General features: G+C 39.7%; 1 protein-coding gene across 1 annotated transcript in view; it reads left to right on the forward strand.

The window, feature by feature from the left end:
* The first annotated feature begins 13,206 nt into the window (after positions 1-13,206).
* DNAH6 (dynein axonemal heavy chain 6) overlaps positions 13,207-20,367 on the forward strand; it is a 258,559-nt gene continuing 251,398 nt past the window's right edge. Inside the window, exons 1-4 of the mRNA XM_056849234.1 lie at positions 13,207-13,274; positions 14,379-14,544; positions 18,509-18,625; positions 20,041-20,241. Coding sequence (XP_056705212.1) covers positions 13,222-13,274; positions 14,379-14,544; positions 18,509-18,625; positions 20,041-20,241 — 537 coding nt within the window. The 5' untranslated portion in view covers positions 13,207-13,221. The remainder of the gene's footprint in view (positions 13,275-14,378; positions 14,545-18,508; positions 18,626-20,040; positions 20,242-20,367) is intronic.

Genomic DNA, 20,367 nt, shown 5'->3' on the forward strand with positions numbered 1-20,367 from the left:
TTGGTCTTGATAATTACTGCCTTCATTGTCGTTGTACAGTAGTTCAGGACTAAGGCTAGAATGAGCATATATCACAACTCCCTTTGTTTTTGTTTTAGCCGATGCGACAAATGCTTGTCCAAGCATTTGCCTATCCAGGTATTTTTTGTGTTTTGTTGCTATATGAGTCTCTTGCAGACAAATTAGGGAGTATTTGTATTTCTGTAGATATTTAAAAATTCTAGCCCGTTTGGTTTTTTCATTCAAACCATTCACATTCCAAGAAATTACTTTTGCCATGATGTAGTAATTATTGAAGCAAAATATTCAGTCTATAACACAGTGCCTCCTTCTGCTCCCTGTGGTTCTTCTTCTTCTTCTTCTTCCTCTTCCTTTTGTTCCAGGGTTAGTCCTTTAAGCTCTGTCTTGTATTTCTTCAGAAATTTTCCCACATCCGATGGAGATAAGATTGTCATTTTCATTTCTTTGTAGGTGAAAGCCAAGCCTTGTGGCATAATCCAACGATATTTGATACCATTAGCTTTCAAAACAGACACAAATTCTTTGTAATTATTCCTCTGTGAGAGTAAATGTCTTGGTATGTCCTTTAATAATAATAGAGGAATATCTCCTGCTGAAACCGGACTGTCATAGTGGATCTTCATGATCCTGTCCTTGATCCTAGTGTCATAAAAAACAATCATGAGATCTCTTGGTTTAGATCTTTTCATTCTAACAGGTAATGGTATTCTGTAAACTCTGTTAATGGCTTGGTTCAATTCTTGTTCTTCTATTTGAAATAAATAAGCCAGATTTGGGACTACAGTTTCTGTAGTCCCATCATATCTGGAAAATTGCGCAGACGAAGGTTGGTTCTCTAACTCTCATCTCCATCATTGCTATCTGATCTTTAACAGCTGTCTGATTAGTTTGTATTGTTTCAATCTGCTTCTCTTGGCTTGCTAATTTTTTCTTTGTATCCTTGTGTTCTTCCATCACTTTCTTAACTGATGAATCCATTGCTTGCATGTCCGTCTTCATAGTATTCATTTGGGTCTTTACAACTTTAAGGTCTTCTGTAACCACATCTAGCTTTTGGTTAATAGCTTGAGATGCTTGGCCAAGATTTGTCATCATAGCAGTCAGCTGTGTCATTTGTGTAGACATCTGTTCAAACTGTTTAGTTGTTGCCTCTGTTTGCTTGCCTAACATGTCTTGCAATTTCTTTTCCATGGTTAAGGTTTGTGTCGCTTCTTTCAGTTTTGTATAGGCAGGGCTATGTAATGAGCCAGAACGGGGTCGGGATGCAGACATTTACATTGAAGTAAGGCTGGTAAAATACATGTCCTCAATCAGGACCCTCTGATTAGTTGTTGATAGAAAATGTTTCAATGATCAGCTTAATAATTTTTTCGCTTTAAAAAGACCCCTATTTCACTTTAAAACAGCTTTTTAAAGTTTTGAAATACCAGCGAGTTTTGCCGGCCGCTCTAGGTCGGGTCAATCAGGAAGTATTCCGGAAGTTGATTTCACCGTGGACCTTCTACCGCCTCTTCTCGATGGTTGTTCCCTCCAGGAACTATTTCTATGTTACTCGAGTGCGACGTGTATCCGGCCCTACGAGTTGCTTCCTGTTGTTGTAAGCCAGATGATAGAGAGGGTGATATAGAGGGTCTTCCGGATTAAGGAGTTCCTTGCTGCAAACGTGGCTGGAGGACCCCTTTTTTTTCCTTTTCTTCTTCCACCGGAAGAAAGAAGTTCACCCTCCCCTTCCCTCAAAAGTACTTCTCATTGGTGGAAATTTTAGTCCATCTTATAGGCGTCTTTCTAGCTCTTTGTTTTAGTTTAAGCTGATCAACTTGATAAGGCTCCTGCCTCTAATCCTGATGGAATTTATAGGTCAAACTTATCCAGTTCGATTAAGGGAGGGACAAGGATGCTGGGAATGTCTTCATCTACCCCCCAGTTATTCAGTAACTTCAGTAAAAGACGAAGGGTTCTTGCGTACTCACTTGAGCGTCTAGAGGTGAGGTTCTTATCTTAAAGTAGTCCTTATGGTGGTTGTAAGGTGGTGGAGGGTAGAGTCTTATGCCGAAGTTGCGTTTTGGCGATTTCTTCCCTAGGTGCCCTCGCAGGACCGGCGTCCAAAACTCCGAGGGACTTAAAGAAGCTCCCTCAGAGTATTTGGGAGGTCAGACTGCTTTTGCGGGCTGCAGGGAGTTCCTGCTATCCGACCCACTTGCAAGGATCGGGTTGGGATGCATATAGCACCCCAGGATTAACGCAAACTTGGATTTCTCCCAGGACAGCCTGGGAAAACGTGGCACTCACCCCAGCGGCACCACCGGAAGTCCTTTTATGGACAACTACATGAACTGATTTCTCAGTATGCAAAGGATCAGATTCTTTTGATGGGCGATTTCAATGGTGTTACTCTCCCAATTTTGGATAAAAAATCAAAAGCAAAAGACGAAAACGAAGGATGTTTACCTAAAACTTTCTTCACCATGGCTTCAGAATTGGAAATACAAGACATCTGGAGAACAATGAATACAACGGCTAAAGAATATACTTTTTATTCAGCGAGACACGACTCACACTCCAGAATAGACATGATATGGGCTAGTAAATCTATTTTCACGCAACTACGTAAAATCCAAATTGTACCAAGAACTTTTTCTGATCATAATCCAGTTACATTTGAATGGAACAATAAACAAGCATTTAGATGGCGACTAAATGATAAACTTTTAAAGGATAACAAGATTCAAAAAGAACTACAAGACTTAATTAAAGATTTCTTTGAAATTAACCTTAATGGGGAAACTTCGCTGAATACAGTTTGGGATGCATTTAAAGCTGTTCTAAGAGGATTTATGATACAGAAACACACGGCCTGGAAGAAAACTCAACTACAATTTACCAATAATATACTTTGGGATCTACAAAATTTGGAGCACAAACTGGTTATGGCCTTACATGAAGAAGAGAAAAATGACATACAAATGAAGATTTCTGTATCTAAACACCAACTAAATTTGATAATAATGGAGGAAATGAACAAAAATTTAAAATCCGCTAAACAAAAATACTTTGAACATGCTAATAAACCTGGAAAATTTTTGGCGACCCAACTGAAAGACTCATTTCAAAAGAAGATTATAACAAAAATTCAATCCGCTGAAGGACCAGTTTATACAACCACGGATATACAAAAAGAATTTGTTTCATTCTATACTAAGTTATATCAGAAAGAAAATATCTCAAAAAAGAAAATAGACAAGTTTTTAAATTCAATACAGATGAATGTCCTTTCAAAGCCCCAACAAGAATGGATAGATGCACCAATTACAAAGGATGAAATACAAGAAGCAATAATGAAACAAAAAATGGACAAGACACCAGGACCAGATGGAATTACTGCACTATTTTATAAAACATTTAGTGACAATTTAGTGAACTTTTTTGTATTACTTTGTAATACAATTTTGGATAAGGGAGAATCCCCAGAGACTTGGTCACATGCATTTATATCGTTGATACCTAAGGAAGGAAGAGATCCAGAAAAAACTTCAAATTATAGACCTATCTCGCTGTTAAATGTGGATTATAAGATTTATGCTTCGGTCTTATCGAATAGGATAAAGCATTTTATTAAGGACCTTATACATGAAGACCAAGCAGGTTTTGTTCCAGGAAGGCAAATTAAAGATAATATAAGAGTTTTATTAGATTCATTGGAATATTATGACCAGAATATTCAACAAACGGCGGCCTTTGTATTTTTGGATGCAGAGAAAGCCTTTGATATGGTCTCATGGGACTTTATGAAAAAGATATTGGAAAAATTAAATTTTGGAGACCGTTTCTTGAGAGGTATATCGGCCATATATACATCCCAACAGGCAAAAATTCGGGTGAATGAATCGATGTCCGACAACTGCGCAATTAATAAAGGAACCAGACAAGGATGTCCTCTGTCTCCATTATTATTTTTGTTGGTGTTGGAATCACTATGCTGTAAGCTAAGGAGTATGGAGGACATTCGCTGATTAAAAATTAAAAAACATGAATTCAAATTGAGAGCATTTGCGGATGATCTTCTGTTAATCTTGGAGAATCCAACACAATCAATGAAGATATTGTTGGAAACTTTGGACGATTTTGGAAATGTATCGGGATTTAAAGTTAACCAAGAAAAAACAAAGACAATATTTAAGAATTTATCAGAAACAGAACAACAGGAATTTATATCATACACAGGTTGGGAGAAGGCTAATAAGATCAAATATTTGGGAATCTGGATCTCTGCAAAGAATAAAGACTTGATAACTAATAACTATCTTAAACTATGGGACAAAATAAAAACTGATATGATCATTTGGTCAAATAAAAAATTGTCACTTTTGGGACGTATATCAACAATCCAAATGAACATTTTACCAAGGATGCTTTTCTTATTCCAAAATTTGCCTATAATATCACATGTTAAATACTTTGATACCTGGAAGAAAGACGTATTAAATTTCATCTGGCAAGGGAAAAAACCGAGGATTGCTTATAAACATCTGGTGGACTCTAAAGTTAGAGGAGGTTTAGCACTACCTAACTTTCAACTTTATGCTGAAGCGGCCGCTTTAGTATGGCTAAAGGACTGGATGAACTTATCCAATTCGCGTTTGTTAGATCTTGAAGGTTTTAACAATATAAGTGGATGGCATGGCTATTTATGGTATGGTAAAATTAAGATACAAGCATCATTTCGTAACCATATAATCAGGTCCTCCTTATTTCATATATGGATGAGATATAAACATATTCTTGAACCAGTAACACCGATGTGGATATCACCTCAAGAAATGTTGACATTACACCCACTTAGATTGGACAAATTTATCACCTACCAAGAGTTAATTAACTGGGAAGGAAAGAAAAGCTCACTAAAAGACTTTCAGTTACTTAAAGACGATTTACAATGGCTTCAATATCATCAAATTAAATCAGTATTTACACAAGATATGAAGAATGGATTCTCTAAAGAAAAATCATCTTTTCACAGGATGCTATTAGATAATAATACTCAACTGATTTCTAAAATGTATAATCTTCTTTTAACAATTTATTGTGAGCAGGAAATAATCAAACCAACAATGATTAATTGGGCTCAAACTGTGGGACATGATATTGCCCTAAACAAATGGGAAAGACTATGGGCGAAAGACCTGAAAGGAATAAATGCGCAGTCAATTCGAGAAAATATCTATAATAAAATGATGTATAGATGGCATTTAACGCCTAAGAAGATTGCAAAGATCTACAAAGTGACATCCCCTAAATGTTGGAAATGTAATAAAGAAGTTGGTTCTTTTTATCATATGTGGTGGAACTGTGACAAAGCTAAGGATTTTTGGGATATGATTTATAACGAATTAAGACTAATAGTACAAAAAAACATACCCAAAACACCAGAAATGATGCTATTAAGTATGATACCTGATGATTTGTTAAAACACAGGACTTTTTTGATTTACGCGACTACAGCTGCAAGACTGCTTTATGCAGCAAAATGGAAAGGGGCAGACACTCCTGGGAAAAAAGACTGGACTATGAAAATGTTTGAACTGGTGGAAATGGCAAAACTTACAGCTATTTTAAATCAAAAAGATAATGTTCAATTTATGGGGGAATGGGAGGCGTGGATGAAATATTGTGAATATGAACTAGGACTGGGGAAAATGGAAGAATACCTTTTAATCTGATCTAGATGACATTGTTAACATAAAGAAACGTAATTAATTATATTGATAGTATAATGTGATTGAAACCTAATTGAGATATAAGAATAATTAAGATCAGACCATATCACGATGGGATAGAATACTTTATTAAGAGGCGGACGGAGGTGATGGGGAAGTCAATAAATTTTCCTTTATTTTTTATTTTTATTTAGCACTTAAACAATTATAACAACATTACCTATGATTTAGTTTTTAATACTACGTATATTGTTGTTTGTTAACATGGAAAATTTATATTATAAAAACCAATAAAAAAATTTCAAAAAAAAAAAAAAAAAAGGAATGACCCGGTGCTTGCACAGGGGACCTTTACCCTGCAACTTACAGCATTTTTTGCCTCCTCCTCTACTTTATTGTCAAACCAGCAATAAACCTGAGAGGCAGGTTAGGCTGGGAAAGAGTGAGTAGCCCAAGTCCACCCAGCGAGCTTCCATGGTGAAGTGGAAGGAAGAAAGACGAAGAAGAAGAGTTGGTTTTAATATGCTGACTTTCTCTACCACTTAAGGAAGAATCAAACCAGCTTGCAATCACCTTCCCTTCCCCTCCCCACAGCAGACACTCTGTGAGGTAGGTGAGGCTGAGAGAGCTGTGACTAGCCCAAGGTCACCCAGCTGGCTTCATGTGGAAGAGTGGGGAAACAAATTCAGTTCACCAGACTAGCATCCGCCGCTCATATGGAGGTGTGGGTAATTAAACCCAGTTCTCCAGATGAGTCCACTGCTCCAAACCTCCACTCTTAACCACTGCACCACGCTGGCTCTGGATAGTCTGGTTCTTTCCTTTTAAAAATATTCAATGTGGGGATTCTAAATGAGGGCAATACTGCAGTGTTACAGTATAATGTATTATAAATCTGTGTATAAATGTGCTGATGATGGGAGAGGCTGTGGCTCAGATGTAGGACATCTGCTTTACATACAGGAGGTCCCAGGTTCAATCCCCGGCATCTCCAGTTTCAGGGATGAAGTAGTAGGCAATATGAAAGACCTCTGCCTAAGACCCTGAAGAGCCACTGCCGGTCTGATTAGACAATACTGAGCTTGATGGACCAAGGAGAGGGACTGTGGCTCAGTGGTAGAGCATCTGCTTGGCATGCAGAAGTCCCAGGTTCAATCCCTGGCATCTCCAGTTAAAGGGACTTGATATGAAAGACCTCTGCCTGAGACCCTGGAGAGCTGCTGCCAGTCTGAGTAGACAATACTGACTTTGATGGACCAAGGGTCTGTTTCAGATAAGGTAGCTTCATATGTACTTCATGTGCTCAAGGCAGTATAAAGCAGCTTCATGTGTGCTGTTTCCCCAAGATTACTCTCCCCCTCCCCAAAAAAGGTATTGAGCAAATTTTAGACTTTTAAAATGAAATTTATTCAAGATCATAATTTATCTTTTTAATGTGATTGCAATTACTAGTTAGTGTGTTTTTAATTTTGTTGTCTGTATAGGGTTTTAAAAAAATGGTTACCTACTGCAATCGATTTTGGGGGAGAAGCAGGATAGAAATGTTATAAATGAGTAAATAAAAAGATTTGGGTTTTTTAAAAGGAACCATGATGCACACATTCCTTTTCTTTTGCCTTTACAGTTATTGGGTGCGAAAGTACTTCCGACTCCTCCCAAACAGCCTCGCAGTGCAGTCAAGATAAGTGCTTGCCTCCCAAGCCCTGTTCCACCTGCCTTTACTTTTAGCGAACCACAAGACGTAGTTAAAGCTAATGTTACGGAACCCCTGGAAATTATAAAAATAATATGTGAGAACAAAAATCTCGGGTTCCTGTACATGACTCCTGCAGTGCCCAGGTCGTCCATTGAATATGACTCATTCAACCTGAAGTGAGTTACTTTGTTCTACGTTGTGTTGATCAAAATGCACATATAGCGGAAATGGCCAAACTGATTGCTTTGATTAGAGAAAATAACTCAGCTGAGTTTGTAGAAAATTGGAAACCATTTGTGGACTTTTTGCGTAATACGGAAAAGAATGATTTGATGATTTGTGGGTTTGAAGAGTAGAAGAATAAGAATGTAGGCATAATAGAGAAAAGTTTGATTTTTTTAGTTGTAAGAATAATGTAAAAAAATAATTTTGTATTTGTAGCTAGAGAACAGGTTGTAATTTCTTAATTAGATTTATATTCGATACAAACGAAAACGAAAGTATCTTTGTTTTTTATTTTTTCCTTTTTCTTTATTTTGTTGATTGTAATTTTGTTAACAATAAATTTAATAAAATGCTAATAAAAATGCACATATAGTATATTTTGATTTAACGTGAATTATAAATCTGCTCTTGCTGTTCTAACCGTCTTCTTTTCAGTATTGCTTTTAATAGCCTTTTCTCAAGGGAGTGTAGAATGTAACGTACCTTGCACCGCCTAATTTAATTTTCTCATTCAATCACTGTGATTCTGAATGCGTCTAATGGATATTTTGATTGAACTTGTTTTAATATTTATCCTGGAGCTAAAACATGGCAGCTCTGATACTTTTTTTTTGCTGTCTTTCTCCTTATTTTAGAAAGGGAAGAAATAAAATGAATTGGCTGCACACTGCCCAAGGAAAACTGCTGAAACTTAGCCATCAGACGAACATCAGTTTTCAAGCTCAAAGAATGCATTCCATTCTGATTATTGCAAAGAACTAGATGTCGTGTTAGTGTAGAGTAGCCAACCTCAAGACGGTGGCTGGAGATCTCTCACTATTACAACTGATCTCCAGGCGACAGAGATTAGTTCCCTTGCAGAAAATGGCTGCTTTGGCAATTGGGCTCTATCAGCCCATTCCTGAAAGGGGGGGTGAAACCTCTTAGGAGGCGGCCTGACCCCGCCGCCAGCGAAAGTGCATGTAATATCGTGATTACACACACGCTGGTGGGGAGGGCGACTCCGCCTGCGCCTCGCCCCTCCTTTGGCGCCGCCTCTCCGTGGCAGAGGCCATGGCATACAGTGGCTGCACTGGCACAGGGGGTGTTCCGGGGGCAGTCTGGGAGGAGGAGCCGCCGGTTAGGCAGCTCCCTATCCTGGTTTGGCCCGGTACGCCGGCGCTGAGAACCGCTGTGCTGCATCTGCTTTTTAGCTGGCGCAGCCTCGCTGTTCCCTATGGGGCAAAAAGCCCCTTCAACGGCGTAGGCGAAACGGCTTAGGAAGAGGCGCCGCTGTGCCTCTTCCCCACCGTTCCCCTATGCCGTCAGCTCAGGAATGGGCTGTTTGGCATTGAAGCCCCTCCCCTCTCCAAACCCCGCCCTCCTCAGGCCCCACCCCCAAAATTTCCAGGTATTTCCCAACCCAGAGCTGGCAACCCTATGTTTGTGTAACAAAAGCAGTCCAGACATGATTACTGTTAGGAGCAGTGTTGTGGGATGCCAAAGTTTAACTTGCCTTTTTATGTTACCTTGTGTCTCTGAGCACAGTTGTTAAGATTATTATTCTTCACATTGTTTATACTGTTCTTCCTCTAACGAGATGACGATGGCATGAACAGTTCTCTTTCCTCCAATATTCATCCTCACAAAAGCCCCATGACGTAAATTATGTAAGAGATAATGACGGACCCTGGGCCACGCTGTGGGCTGTGGGGGGAGGGGTTTCCGAACTCAGATCTCTGTGGTCCGAGTCCAGCAAACTAACCTTTGCACAGTATATAGCCATAGTTAAGAACCAAGGATGTCATCTTTGGTTGCTTATGGCTGAGAAAATGGATATTGCCTGCTGACACAGCAAACAGCTGACATGCCTTCGTGTAGCTTTCTAGGGAGTATGTGTAATGCCATTAGCAGCCTTGATTTACTGTTAACAGATGTTTGGGGAAAGTGTGTCAGAGGCATCCTAATAATTACAACCACAAAATGTAATATATTAGAAGAAGGTCTAATGAAATCGGGGAAGTTGTGCTAATTGGCAGCACTCTTTTTTACTGGATATGCCTTAAGCAAAGTATTTGCAACTGAATGATACATAATTTGTTTTTAAATAAAAACAGTAAAGTGCCAACAGACAATTAGTGGTCTGATTAGGTTCTGGTTCCCTTTAAGCTAGAGATAAAAAAGGCACAAAAATTACTGTCATCGATTTCCATCTTCTTCCTATCTTGGGACCTATGTGAATTCTGTTAATGTGTGCCCTATTAAATTTGACTTTCCCTTTTCTTTTTTAGAATTGTAAGTTATGACTGCATTAATAAAAACGACTACTATACCATTAGCCCAAATGCAGTTATTCATACATATAATGGAGAAGTTGAATATCTGGAACTGGTACGCTGGGAGCAGGAATATCTATACCACAGAGCACTTTCCAAAATTCCTATATTTGCTATATTTCGCAAATGGAAGTCATTTAATGTATGGAGAAAGAATGTCCGCTCTAAGAAAATTAATGCATGTCGGCGAGCTTTGCAGAAGAACTTGTTCATTGTTAATGCTGTACGTATTGTGATTTTGTTCCTGAGATAATATATCTGAAGTACTGTGAACATTGTAAAGCACCGTCTAAATGCCAAAATATTATTTTTGAAAGAATAGTTGCTTAAAATTAAAATTCACAGTGAAAAGAACAGCATATTTTTAAAGGTGTTTGTAGTATATTACGAGTGTAATTTTCCTAGTGTTGAAATGTATGGAGGAAAACATACATCCTGAGAGTCTAAGCCATGGAAGGGTCATCAGATTTCTTGGGTTGCCCCTGATTAGCCTTACGGGTATTGATTTCTACTGCAATGGGGCTGGCATGCTTTGCCCATGCATTTCATCCCCAGAGCACTGACGTTGCAGAGTTGCAAGTTGTTGATGTAGGCACGTTGCAGCAGCTTTGTGTTTTGGACATTCATCGACTTGCTTCATTTATTGTCGACCTTTCTTGGTGAGATTCATGGCAAATGACAGAAATTTTTGAAAAATGGAATAAAAACAGTATAATACAAACAGTGCATAAAAAGTGGATTACAAAATCAGAGTGTGCAAAACTGACAGTCAAAAAAGCAGATTGGAGCAAATTTGTTATACTATCGAAAAAAGGGAGGAAAGGGCCTCCTTTGACCGCCCAAAAAAAGTTATGTTGAAGATCATGGATCCTGCTTGGACAACAGCCATGTCGGAAGGTGGCCGTAGTAAAGAGGAGAATTAGGACAGATTGGGTGAACGAGCTGGTTGGATCCAACCCAGCATACACAACAAACAATGCAATAAAAGAGTAGCACAAATTTGAGGAAAAAATACAATAAAGACAGCATAGTACATAAACAAAAATACAATGACAAAACTGCAACCCTATTCCCTTTATCAAAATGCTCTCTTGAGTGATTCCCTTTTATGCATTGTATTGAATTATAGAAGTGTGGGAGCCTTCCTGATCTCGGTACACAGGCTGTTCCACCAGGAGGGTGCCACAACAGAGGATGCTCAGATACAGGCAACTGTCGATCTTATCCTTTTGCCTGGTGGCTCCTTCAGGAGGTTTTACTCAGATGTGTAAAGCTGTTCTGCTGCTATGTGGGCCTTAGACCATGAACAGCTTTGTGGGTAATAGCCCACAAAGGACTGAATAGGACTGAAACTAATGGGGTAAACAATGGAACAATAGCAGAATATGTGTACTCAACCTAGATCCCAATACTAATCTAGCTGTGGAATTTTGTACCACCTAGACTTTGAGTTTTCTTCAAGGGCAGATGCAGTTGGAGTATATTACAGTAGTGTAGCCTGAAGGTTACCGTGGCATGGATCCACATGGCTAGATCAACTGGGTCAAACTAGGGAGACATCCTTCAGGCTAAATGAAGATGGAAGAAAGCATTTTTTTGGGCAACTAAATTAATTTGCTTCCCCAGTAATAATGGCCCCTAGACGCTTACTGAGCCAATGAGGGTCAGCTAAACCCCATCAAAAGTGACAGCATCAGTAGACTACCCTCACCTCCATTTTGTCAGGAGTCAGTTTCAACTTGTTCACGCATAGCCATTTAACCACAGTGGCCAGGCACTGCCTCAGAAGAACGGCCAAGACACAACTCTCTGTTGCACAACTTTCAGATGCACGTTTGTAGAGAAATTAAACTGCTCATGTAAGGAGACCCGGTCCTGCGCTTAGTCATACTTTATGGGAAATCACCAGCTTTCATAATCGAAGAAAGTTTCAGAAGTGCCTCTGTGATCTTTTACGCATGGCTATTTCACTCGCTGTCACTCCTCCGACGACTTCAGGTCTTCGTGTTGATTGTGCATGCTGTTTCTTACCGTCAGAGGTCGCCTCGCTCTCCCCCTGCATTTCCCTGGTGTTTTGCCCATGTTTTCCCAGACCTGTTTTATCTCCAATTTGAAAACATAGGCAAACATGGGGAAATGCAAGGGGAGAGTGAGGTGACCTCTGACGGTTGGAAACGGCATGCATAATCAAAACAAAGACCCGAAGTCGTTGGAGGCGTGACGGCGAGTGAAACAGCCATGCATAAAAGACCTGTGTGCCCCTTGTAAAACTGAGACCTTGTTTCCCAGGTTTTGATTTAGCGTTTTAAAGTTCTGCCTCAATAATTTATCCCAACTTTTTTTGCAGTGTTTGAGACCAGCGATACTTAACATCCAAGAAATGTGTTATAGAATCGGTGACCTGGCATTTTGTCAAGTTGAAAGGGGTTACTTATACACACTGAATGAATTCAAGGGTGCTCAGATGGTGCAGCTAGAAGATGTAAGTGGGCTCCAATAATATGACATAAGATTATATATATGTCTTTTTGAGGATCTTGTATCAATTATTCTCTAATTATCCCATAAATTTCAGGTGGCATCACGACTGTCAGAGTTCAGAGAATTAGCAAAAGAAGTGGTCAGAAGTGCATGTCGAACTGCGTTGCTAGAGTTTGGTTTTACCCCTGATGATTACTTTTATGCAGTCTCAAGTACAGGTAGGAAACTGACTTTTTGGAAATTATTGAAAAACATTTGTATTTTTAATCTGGACCTTGTTTTAATAGCAGTACACTGAAACATTAATAAATTCTAGTGATTGCAATTTTCTGTTTGGTATTGCAGAAGATTGGTTTAGTGTTTATATTAAAAGTGAATATACTATGGCTCTCTTTCTGTGTATACTTGCAGCAAACAAAAATTTATACAAAACAAATGTAGAGTATATTATCAGCACATTTAAATTACTTCTTGTTATTATGTGATATTTTATAATTTGTGGCAAAACCCAAGCATTCTGCTTTTAATCTGGGTGCGAAATTAGTAATTCTTTTAACCAAAGATGTATTTGTCAAATTTCAATACCTTTATTGGCATACCATCAAGCAGTCTATCAAATAAGGTGTATTTGTCTTAATACTTGCAACAGCTTCAGTAATATGCACCTATGCTTCCCTCAGAACAGGTAACAACGGTAACAAGACTAGCTAGCGCAAATCTCCTCATTCCTCACATTGAAAAAGATCCGTATGCTGAACAACCTGAAAAAATGACTTATACAGAACAAGCCAGCAAAAGAGCCCAGTGTATAAGGTTGACATGGTTGGTATCGGGAGTTCATTTTTTGCAAATATAACAATATTTTTGTGATGTTATTTACGAATCGAACAGCACAGTCCGCCTTGGGTCCCTGCGAGAAAGGCGGACTATAAATAAAAAAATGTGAATGGGGGAGGGGATTCTCATTCGCTGCTCCCCAACTGGGCCCTGGCCTTGTGCTGGCCCACTGGCCAGGCAATGAGCAGCGGCTTGGGGCTAATAACCAAGCCACAGTTGGTGGGTGGGATCAAGTCAGGGACAGAGAGCATATCCTGGGCACTTTCTGCCCAAAGCCACTGCTGAAGACTTCACTGGCCAGGTGTCAGCACCCAAAGCCAACATCAAAGACCAGCCCCCAGCCAGGTAATTGGCAGTGGCTTGAATTGGCGCATCAACATCACTGCTACTATTTTGGTCCTCCCCCCCATTTTTTTAAGGTTTTCAAAAAAAATTCTGAAACCTCGAGTTATATATAAAATAACCGTATTTATAATTATGAACATGCCCCCTGCGCAGATAGTGAAACCCAAAAGCTAGGGCTTAGGTACGCAAGGGAATTTTCCCACAAGCCCCGGGGAACCCACTGTTTTACAGAAAATCCGCAGGATTTTTTTTTCTTTCAGTTACTCTTCCCTCTGAATCACAAAACTGTTCTTTAAACGTCTTCCAATTTGTACTTTGTAATACTTTGAAGAGTGGAAGTGTAGAAGAACAGCAACATTTCAAAAACATTTTCAGTGATCATGAACTGTAGCATATACTGAGGCCCAAGCTATAAATGAGTGCAATCATAAGCAGAGTTAAAGCCTTTCAGAATTCGTGAAAGGAATTGTCTTAAGTCATGCCAAACTTGGGTTTTGTTCTTACTGTGAAAGTCTTTGCAGGTACTCATAGGGTCTGGGCCAGGTGACATCTAAAAAATCTTCTGTGATTGCCCTTGATGTATAGACTACAGCTGTGTTTCCCCCTTAATCCTCATCAATCTATGAATGCTTTTCACAGCTCTTACTTGATTGTTACTTCTGGAAAGATCTCATTAAAGTATTGAATGTTTTAGTGCATCCAAAGGACTGTGTGGTACAAAGACTAAATTGTGTTTTGTCCCAGCTTCATTCGTCTTGCGGACTACCTTATAGTCAACACTATGCATGTCCTGGCTGTCAAATCTGTCACTACTCTCTTGAATTATCTCACTGATAAGTTGAAAAGGACACCCCTTCCAGAGGTCATACAAAAGTGGAATATAGAAGTACCGGAAGTTGTAGAAAAGAAGGTAATGCTCATTCCATTAGAACCTAGAGGCTTGATGTAGTTGTTTCTGCCTGGAAATGTAAGATTTCCTGAATTTTTGAAACAATGGGCAGAAAGTTGGGTTCTCCCCATGTTTTCCCTTAAAATTAGAAATTTAGGGAAATGTTGACATAATATGCAATAGGTACTTTCCTATCAAAACTAAACTTATTTTATTGCTTTAGCAGAATAAAATGCATCATTTATGCAAGACTAGGTTCCCCCCCATGTATGCTATTAAAAGAAAAAGGGGTGTGCGTCTTAAATTTGCATATATGTTACAGTTATGTCCAATAAAAAACCTTTTGTGCATATAACATCGTGGGGTGGGGGGTGGTTTCTTACATTCAAGGTATGATTGTACTAAGTGGCATATTAATGTAAAAAGTATAAATGCTTCAGTTTTTCTAAGAAAAACTTAAATATACCCAGTGCTTGGGAAAGATCTGCCAGCTACTGCACCCTATTCTACCTTAGTACATGTATCTTAATTTTTGCCATCTGAGAGGCAGGGAAAAAAATTAAAAGTTTAAATTAGAAAACAAATTTTGTGGTGAAGAAAAGAAATTGCATTATTTGAACAGAAACAGTTTCATACAGTCACAGGAGCATTACTGGCATATTTGGATATCAGGTTCAACTGTAAAATGTTGAAAATGCTGAACTTTTAAATAAGTTATCATCAAACACTTAGCATGTTCATTATTTTCAACTTATTACAGTTAAACAGGATATGTACTTGAAAATATGATTAGGGGGCTAGAGCAACTGCCCTATGAGGAGCGGTTAAAATGCTTAGGGCTGTTTAGCTTGGAAAGAAGGCGGGTATGGGGAGATATGATAGTAAAAGGTAAACATAAAAGTTCCCCGTGCAAGCACCGGGTCATTCCTGACCCATGGGGTGACATCACATCCCAACGTTTACTAGGCAGACTTTGTTTATGGGGTGGTTTGCCAGTGCCTTCCCCAATCATCTTCCCTTTACCCCTAGTACTCATTTTACTGACTTCGGAGGGATGGAAGGCTGAGTGAGTCAACCTTGAGCCGGCTACCGGAAACCAACTTCTGTTGGGATCGAACTCAGGTCATGAGCAGAGCTTGGACTGCACTACTGCAGCTTACCACTCTGCGCCACAGGGCTCACTAGATATCATAGAGGTCTATAAAATTATGCATAGTGTGGAGAGCGTGTACAGAGGGAGAAAAGCTTCTCCCTCTCTCCTAATACTAGAACACAGGGTCATCTGCTGAAGCTGGAGGGTAAGAGATTCAAAACAGATAAAAAGATGTGTTTCTTCACACAACACATAGTTAAATTTGGAATTCCCTGTCCCAGGATGTGGTGATGGCTGCCAACTTGGAAGGCTTTAAGAGGGGACTGGACATATTCATGGGAGATAGGGCTATCCAAGGCTACTAGTCAAAATGAATACTAGTCATGATGCATACCCATTCTCTCTAGTATCAGAGGAGCCTGCCTGTTATATTAGGTGCTGCGAAACACAGGCAGGATGCTGCTGCTGCAGTTGTCTTGTTTGTGGGCTTCCTAGAGGCACCTGGTTGGCCACTGTGTGAACAGACTGCTGGCCTTGATGGGCCTTGGTCTGATCCGGCATGGCTTTTCTTATATTCTTATGTTGTATGTGTTTATAATTTACGTAGGAATGCACATAGAAAAAATAGTATTTTTTTCAGTGTTCTTCCAAATTTCTCAGTGTTACCCTTGGAAAAAACAAAAGAAGTCCTCAAAAACATTTCCTTCTTATTTTTGTTTTTTGTTCTCCTTGGGATTTCACATCTCTAGTCCTGCCCCGTGGCGCAGAGTGGTAAGCTGCAGTACTGCAGTCCAAGCTCTGCTCATGAACTGAGTTCAATCCCAACGGAAGTTGGTATCAGGTAGCCCGCTCAAGGTTGACTCAGCCTTCCATCCTTCTGAGGTCGGTAAAATGAGTACCCAGCTTGCTGGGGGTAAAGGGGAGATGACTGGGGAAGGCCATGGCAAACTACCCCGTACACAAAAGTCTGCCTAGAAAACGTCGGGATGTAACGTCACCCCATGGGTCAGGAATGACCTGGTGCTTGCACAGGAAACCTTTAGCTTTAGTCCTGCCTTGTACAGTTTTTCTGTTACAAATTGGGTATAACAAGTAACTGAATTTTTCCTATACTTGAAAATGTGTTTCTTTGCAGAAGCCACTTATCATCAGAGACCCAACATGTATTTTTCTAAAAATGCTCAACATAATATATTCTATGCCTGTTTGAAGCAAAATTCAAAAAATAAATGGTTTTACTTTTAAAATTTTATTTTACTTTTAAAAGTTTTGATATTGTTTAAATGTAACGTTTAAACCACCCTTAAGCCAGCGTGGTGTAGTGGTTAAGAACGGTGGTTTGGAGCAGTCTGACCTGGAGAACCGGGTTCGATTCCCCACTCCTCCACATGAGCTGCGGAGGCTAATCTGGTGAACTGGATTTGTTTCCCCGCTCCTACACACGAAGCCCACTTGGTGACCTTGGGCTAGTCACACTCTCTCAGCCGCACCTACCTCACAGGGTGTCTGTTGTGGGGAGGGGGAGGGAAGGTGATTGTAAGCTGGTTTGAGTCTCCCTTAAGTGGTAGAGAAAGTCGGCATATAAAAACCAACTCTTCTTCTTCCTAATTAAGTATTGATTTCAGTTCAAGTATTGGTTACTATTAGGACCTAACATTTACACACGGTACTCTTTAAAAATGTCATTTACTAAATGTAAGAATAAACATGATATATTACTAGATGCTCTATTTAGGGCACTGGAAAGTTTTCTGATTTATTTCTATAAAGCTCTCATTACTGTTGTGAAGCCAGAGGAACTATTTTGTGCTTAGCATCAGTTATTCTCCATTTTGTGTGCCTAGAATTTGCTTTGTAGTCACGAAGGCCTAGCAGAGCTTATGGCGCACAAGCAACACCTGCAGCCTGTTACCAAGCAGATAAGGCCTGTTCAAGGACAGGACAGCATACCAACCTAAGTGGGCAACTTGACTCATCTGTGGGAAGTTGGGAGGGGAGAATGATTTCACTCCTTCCTCCTGAGAACCGTATTCTGGCCTAGAACAGCTTGAACCATCCAGAGACTTCTCCTTGGTAGCAACTCTGATTGGAAGTCATGGGTCATCTGACTTAGGTTCACTTTGCCATAAGTTCAGCCATTCTCATAGTGAGAGACCCTTCTGTTCTACTGTAGCTTTTCACATTACTCTGCCTTGTCTACAACAACTATTACTCTGCCTTGTCTACAACAACTATTGCAATGCCTCAACGCAAGCAAGAACGACCTGAACCAGCTTAACCTTATAGCAATAACATCTGCTATATAATAGAGTAGTAAGTATATTTAGCAAGCCTTCATTATTTTCTGGCCAGTGTGCTTTAAGAATTCTGTATCCTGTGTTTTAATCAGTTTGAACTTTTATTCCTTAATAAACCTTTTACATTTTAAAGGTGGTTTGAGTTCATTGGCCTGACTCGGTTACCTTACAAACAAGGCTGGAGCTCCGAGGAAAGCAGCCAGTCTTGACAACTGCAGATGTCAAGCTGAGGATTGAAGCTTTCCTGGTTTGAAAGGAAATCAGTTATTGTAATCAGGCACTCTAATGAACTGTGGTTTGTTTTTGCCAGGATCATAAACTACAGTTTAAATAATCCAGTTTGAAGTTCAGAACTAAACCATAATTTGTAAAAATAATAATAATAAAAAATCTCTCATGAAGTGGCAGCTTCTTTCGAACGAGGAAGTCTTCAGTCCTGACTCTTGGCGAAAGCGGAGGTGGGAGGGAATGCGCAAGGCTGGACTCCCTGGAACCAAACAAACCAGAATGTATTAATGAATACTGTTTATATTTCTAATTCAAGAATGTGTTCATTTTCTGATGTGATTTTCCCCTACCTTTTTTTTTTTTTAAGGGAACTTCAGTGATTGTAGGATCAGATGACGATGAGTCAAATGCTCCCATGTTTCTTGCAGAGCTGATTTTGGAGATCCATGCACTGTTATTTGAACCCACAGTGGATGATTTCCAGGTTGAAGAATCGTTTTACTTAAATTTGCTATGTGAAAAATAATTCATCATTATGGGTCAAATACAATTGGTAGTATATGTAGGGACAAGGGTGCCACCTATGGGCTGAATCAAGCCATTAGTTAGAATTATTGGGATGAGCTCTTGATTGAAAGAGCAGGCAGGAAGGCCTGGGAGCTGACATCGGCACCCTGGGGGAAGACAGAAGTCTGAAGGTGGTAGGGAAGAGAAAATGGTCTAGCAGAGACAAAGCAGAGCAAAGTGGGGAAAAAATGTACAAAGTTTCAGGTGGGTAGCCGTATTGGTCTGCAGTAGAAGAGCAAGATTTGAGTCCACTAGCACCTTCGAGACCAACAAGATTTCAGGGTATAAGCTTTCGAGAGTCAAATCTCCCTTCATCAGATACAAATAGAAATTGTACATTGTTAATAAGAATAGAAGTAAGTAAAAGGACTGGCAAAGCAGTGTGAGAGGGAATTTCCGTTGAGACACAGGCTGCATCCGTATGATATGATAAAGATTATTTGTTTCCCTGTCATTGCTTTTGTTGCAAAGTGTCCACGTGGGAGTTTTCTGCACACTTTCCTCCATCAGCTGCCATTTTCCCTGCACCCTCTCCCCCGTGTCACTTAAAAAAAATATAATTGCTGTTGTGCTATAGAGCAATAATTTGCTATTGTGCTGTAGAGCAATAATTTTACAGTAACTTATTTGGATGAATTCAGAAGAATTAGTGGATCATGGCAATAGATCGTAACATGACTGCACTACAGCATAATAGCAGTTACTGTTTTTTTTTTTTAAGGGCCAGAAAAAAACCCTCTAGTGACACAGTTGGGGCAATGGTGGCTGTAAGGACTAAGGCAAGAAAAATGGCCTCAGTGTTTTTGGCACCTTCTAAAATGTTGACCTTGCCATCCAGATGGCTTGTTAATGTGGTTGATCTGCATTCTTTCTGGAAATATACCACACCAGGATTGAGAGAGAACGTACCAAGGATGGGAGATGCCTGGAAAATAGAGGATGATGCAGTATATGCAGTATATGTGAACATAATTCAGCATTTTGGAGTTGTCACATGTAAATTTTGCCTTGAACACATGAAGCTGCCTTATACTGAACCAGACCCTTGGTCCATCAAAGTCAGTATTGTCTACTCAGACTGGCAGCAGCTCTCCAGGGTCTCAGGCAGAGGTCTTTCACATCACCTCCTTGCCTAGTCCCTTTAACTGGAGCTGCTGGGGATTGAACCTGGAACCTTCCGCATGCCCAGCAGATGCTCTACCACCAAGCCACAGCCCCTCCACAGACTTCTTGGGTAACTGTGGCATATTTTGGAGTGTTTACTATCCTGTTTTCCTTCCTGTCTTAACATACAAAATATTTTATAGACTTTTCTTTTGTGTTGGTCAACAGGATGTTATGGCTGAGATTGTGGCTCAGTTTCAGGTAACTGTGCTATCTGTCACAAACTTAGTGCCCGATCAATACTTTGATGCTTTCACTCGTCCTGTTATTAACAACAAAATTGAAGAAAAAACTTGTGGTGAAGGACCAAGCTTATCTGTGATGTTCAAAGATGATAAACATATGCAAAGTCTCATCATCCAAATAAAGGTACAGAATATTTTTTTTGGCAAACCTGCTTTTACAATATTTATATCATGTTTTAAATCTGAAAATGCATGCGTCTTTTTTTTATTTTTTTTTGAGTCTCGGAATTTGCTGGCAAAAGTTTATCCT

Source organism: Euleptes europaea, chromosome 4 (genome assembly GCF_029931775.1).
Source record: "Euleptes europaea isolate rEulEur1 chromosome 4, rEulEur1.hap1, whole genome shotgun sequence".
Taxonomy (NCBI): Eukaryota; Metazoa; Chordata; class Lepidosauria; order Squamata; family Sphaerodactylidae; genus Euleptes; species Euleptes europaea.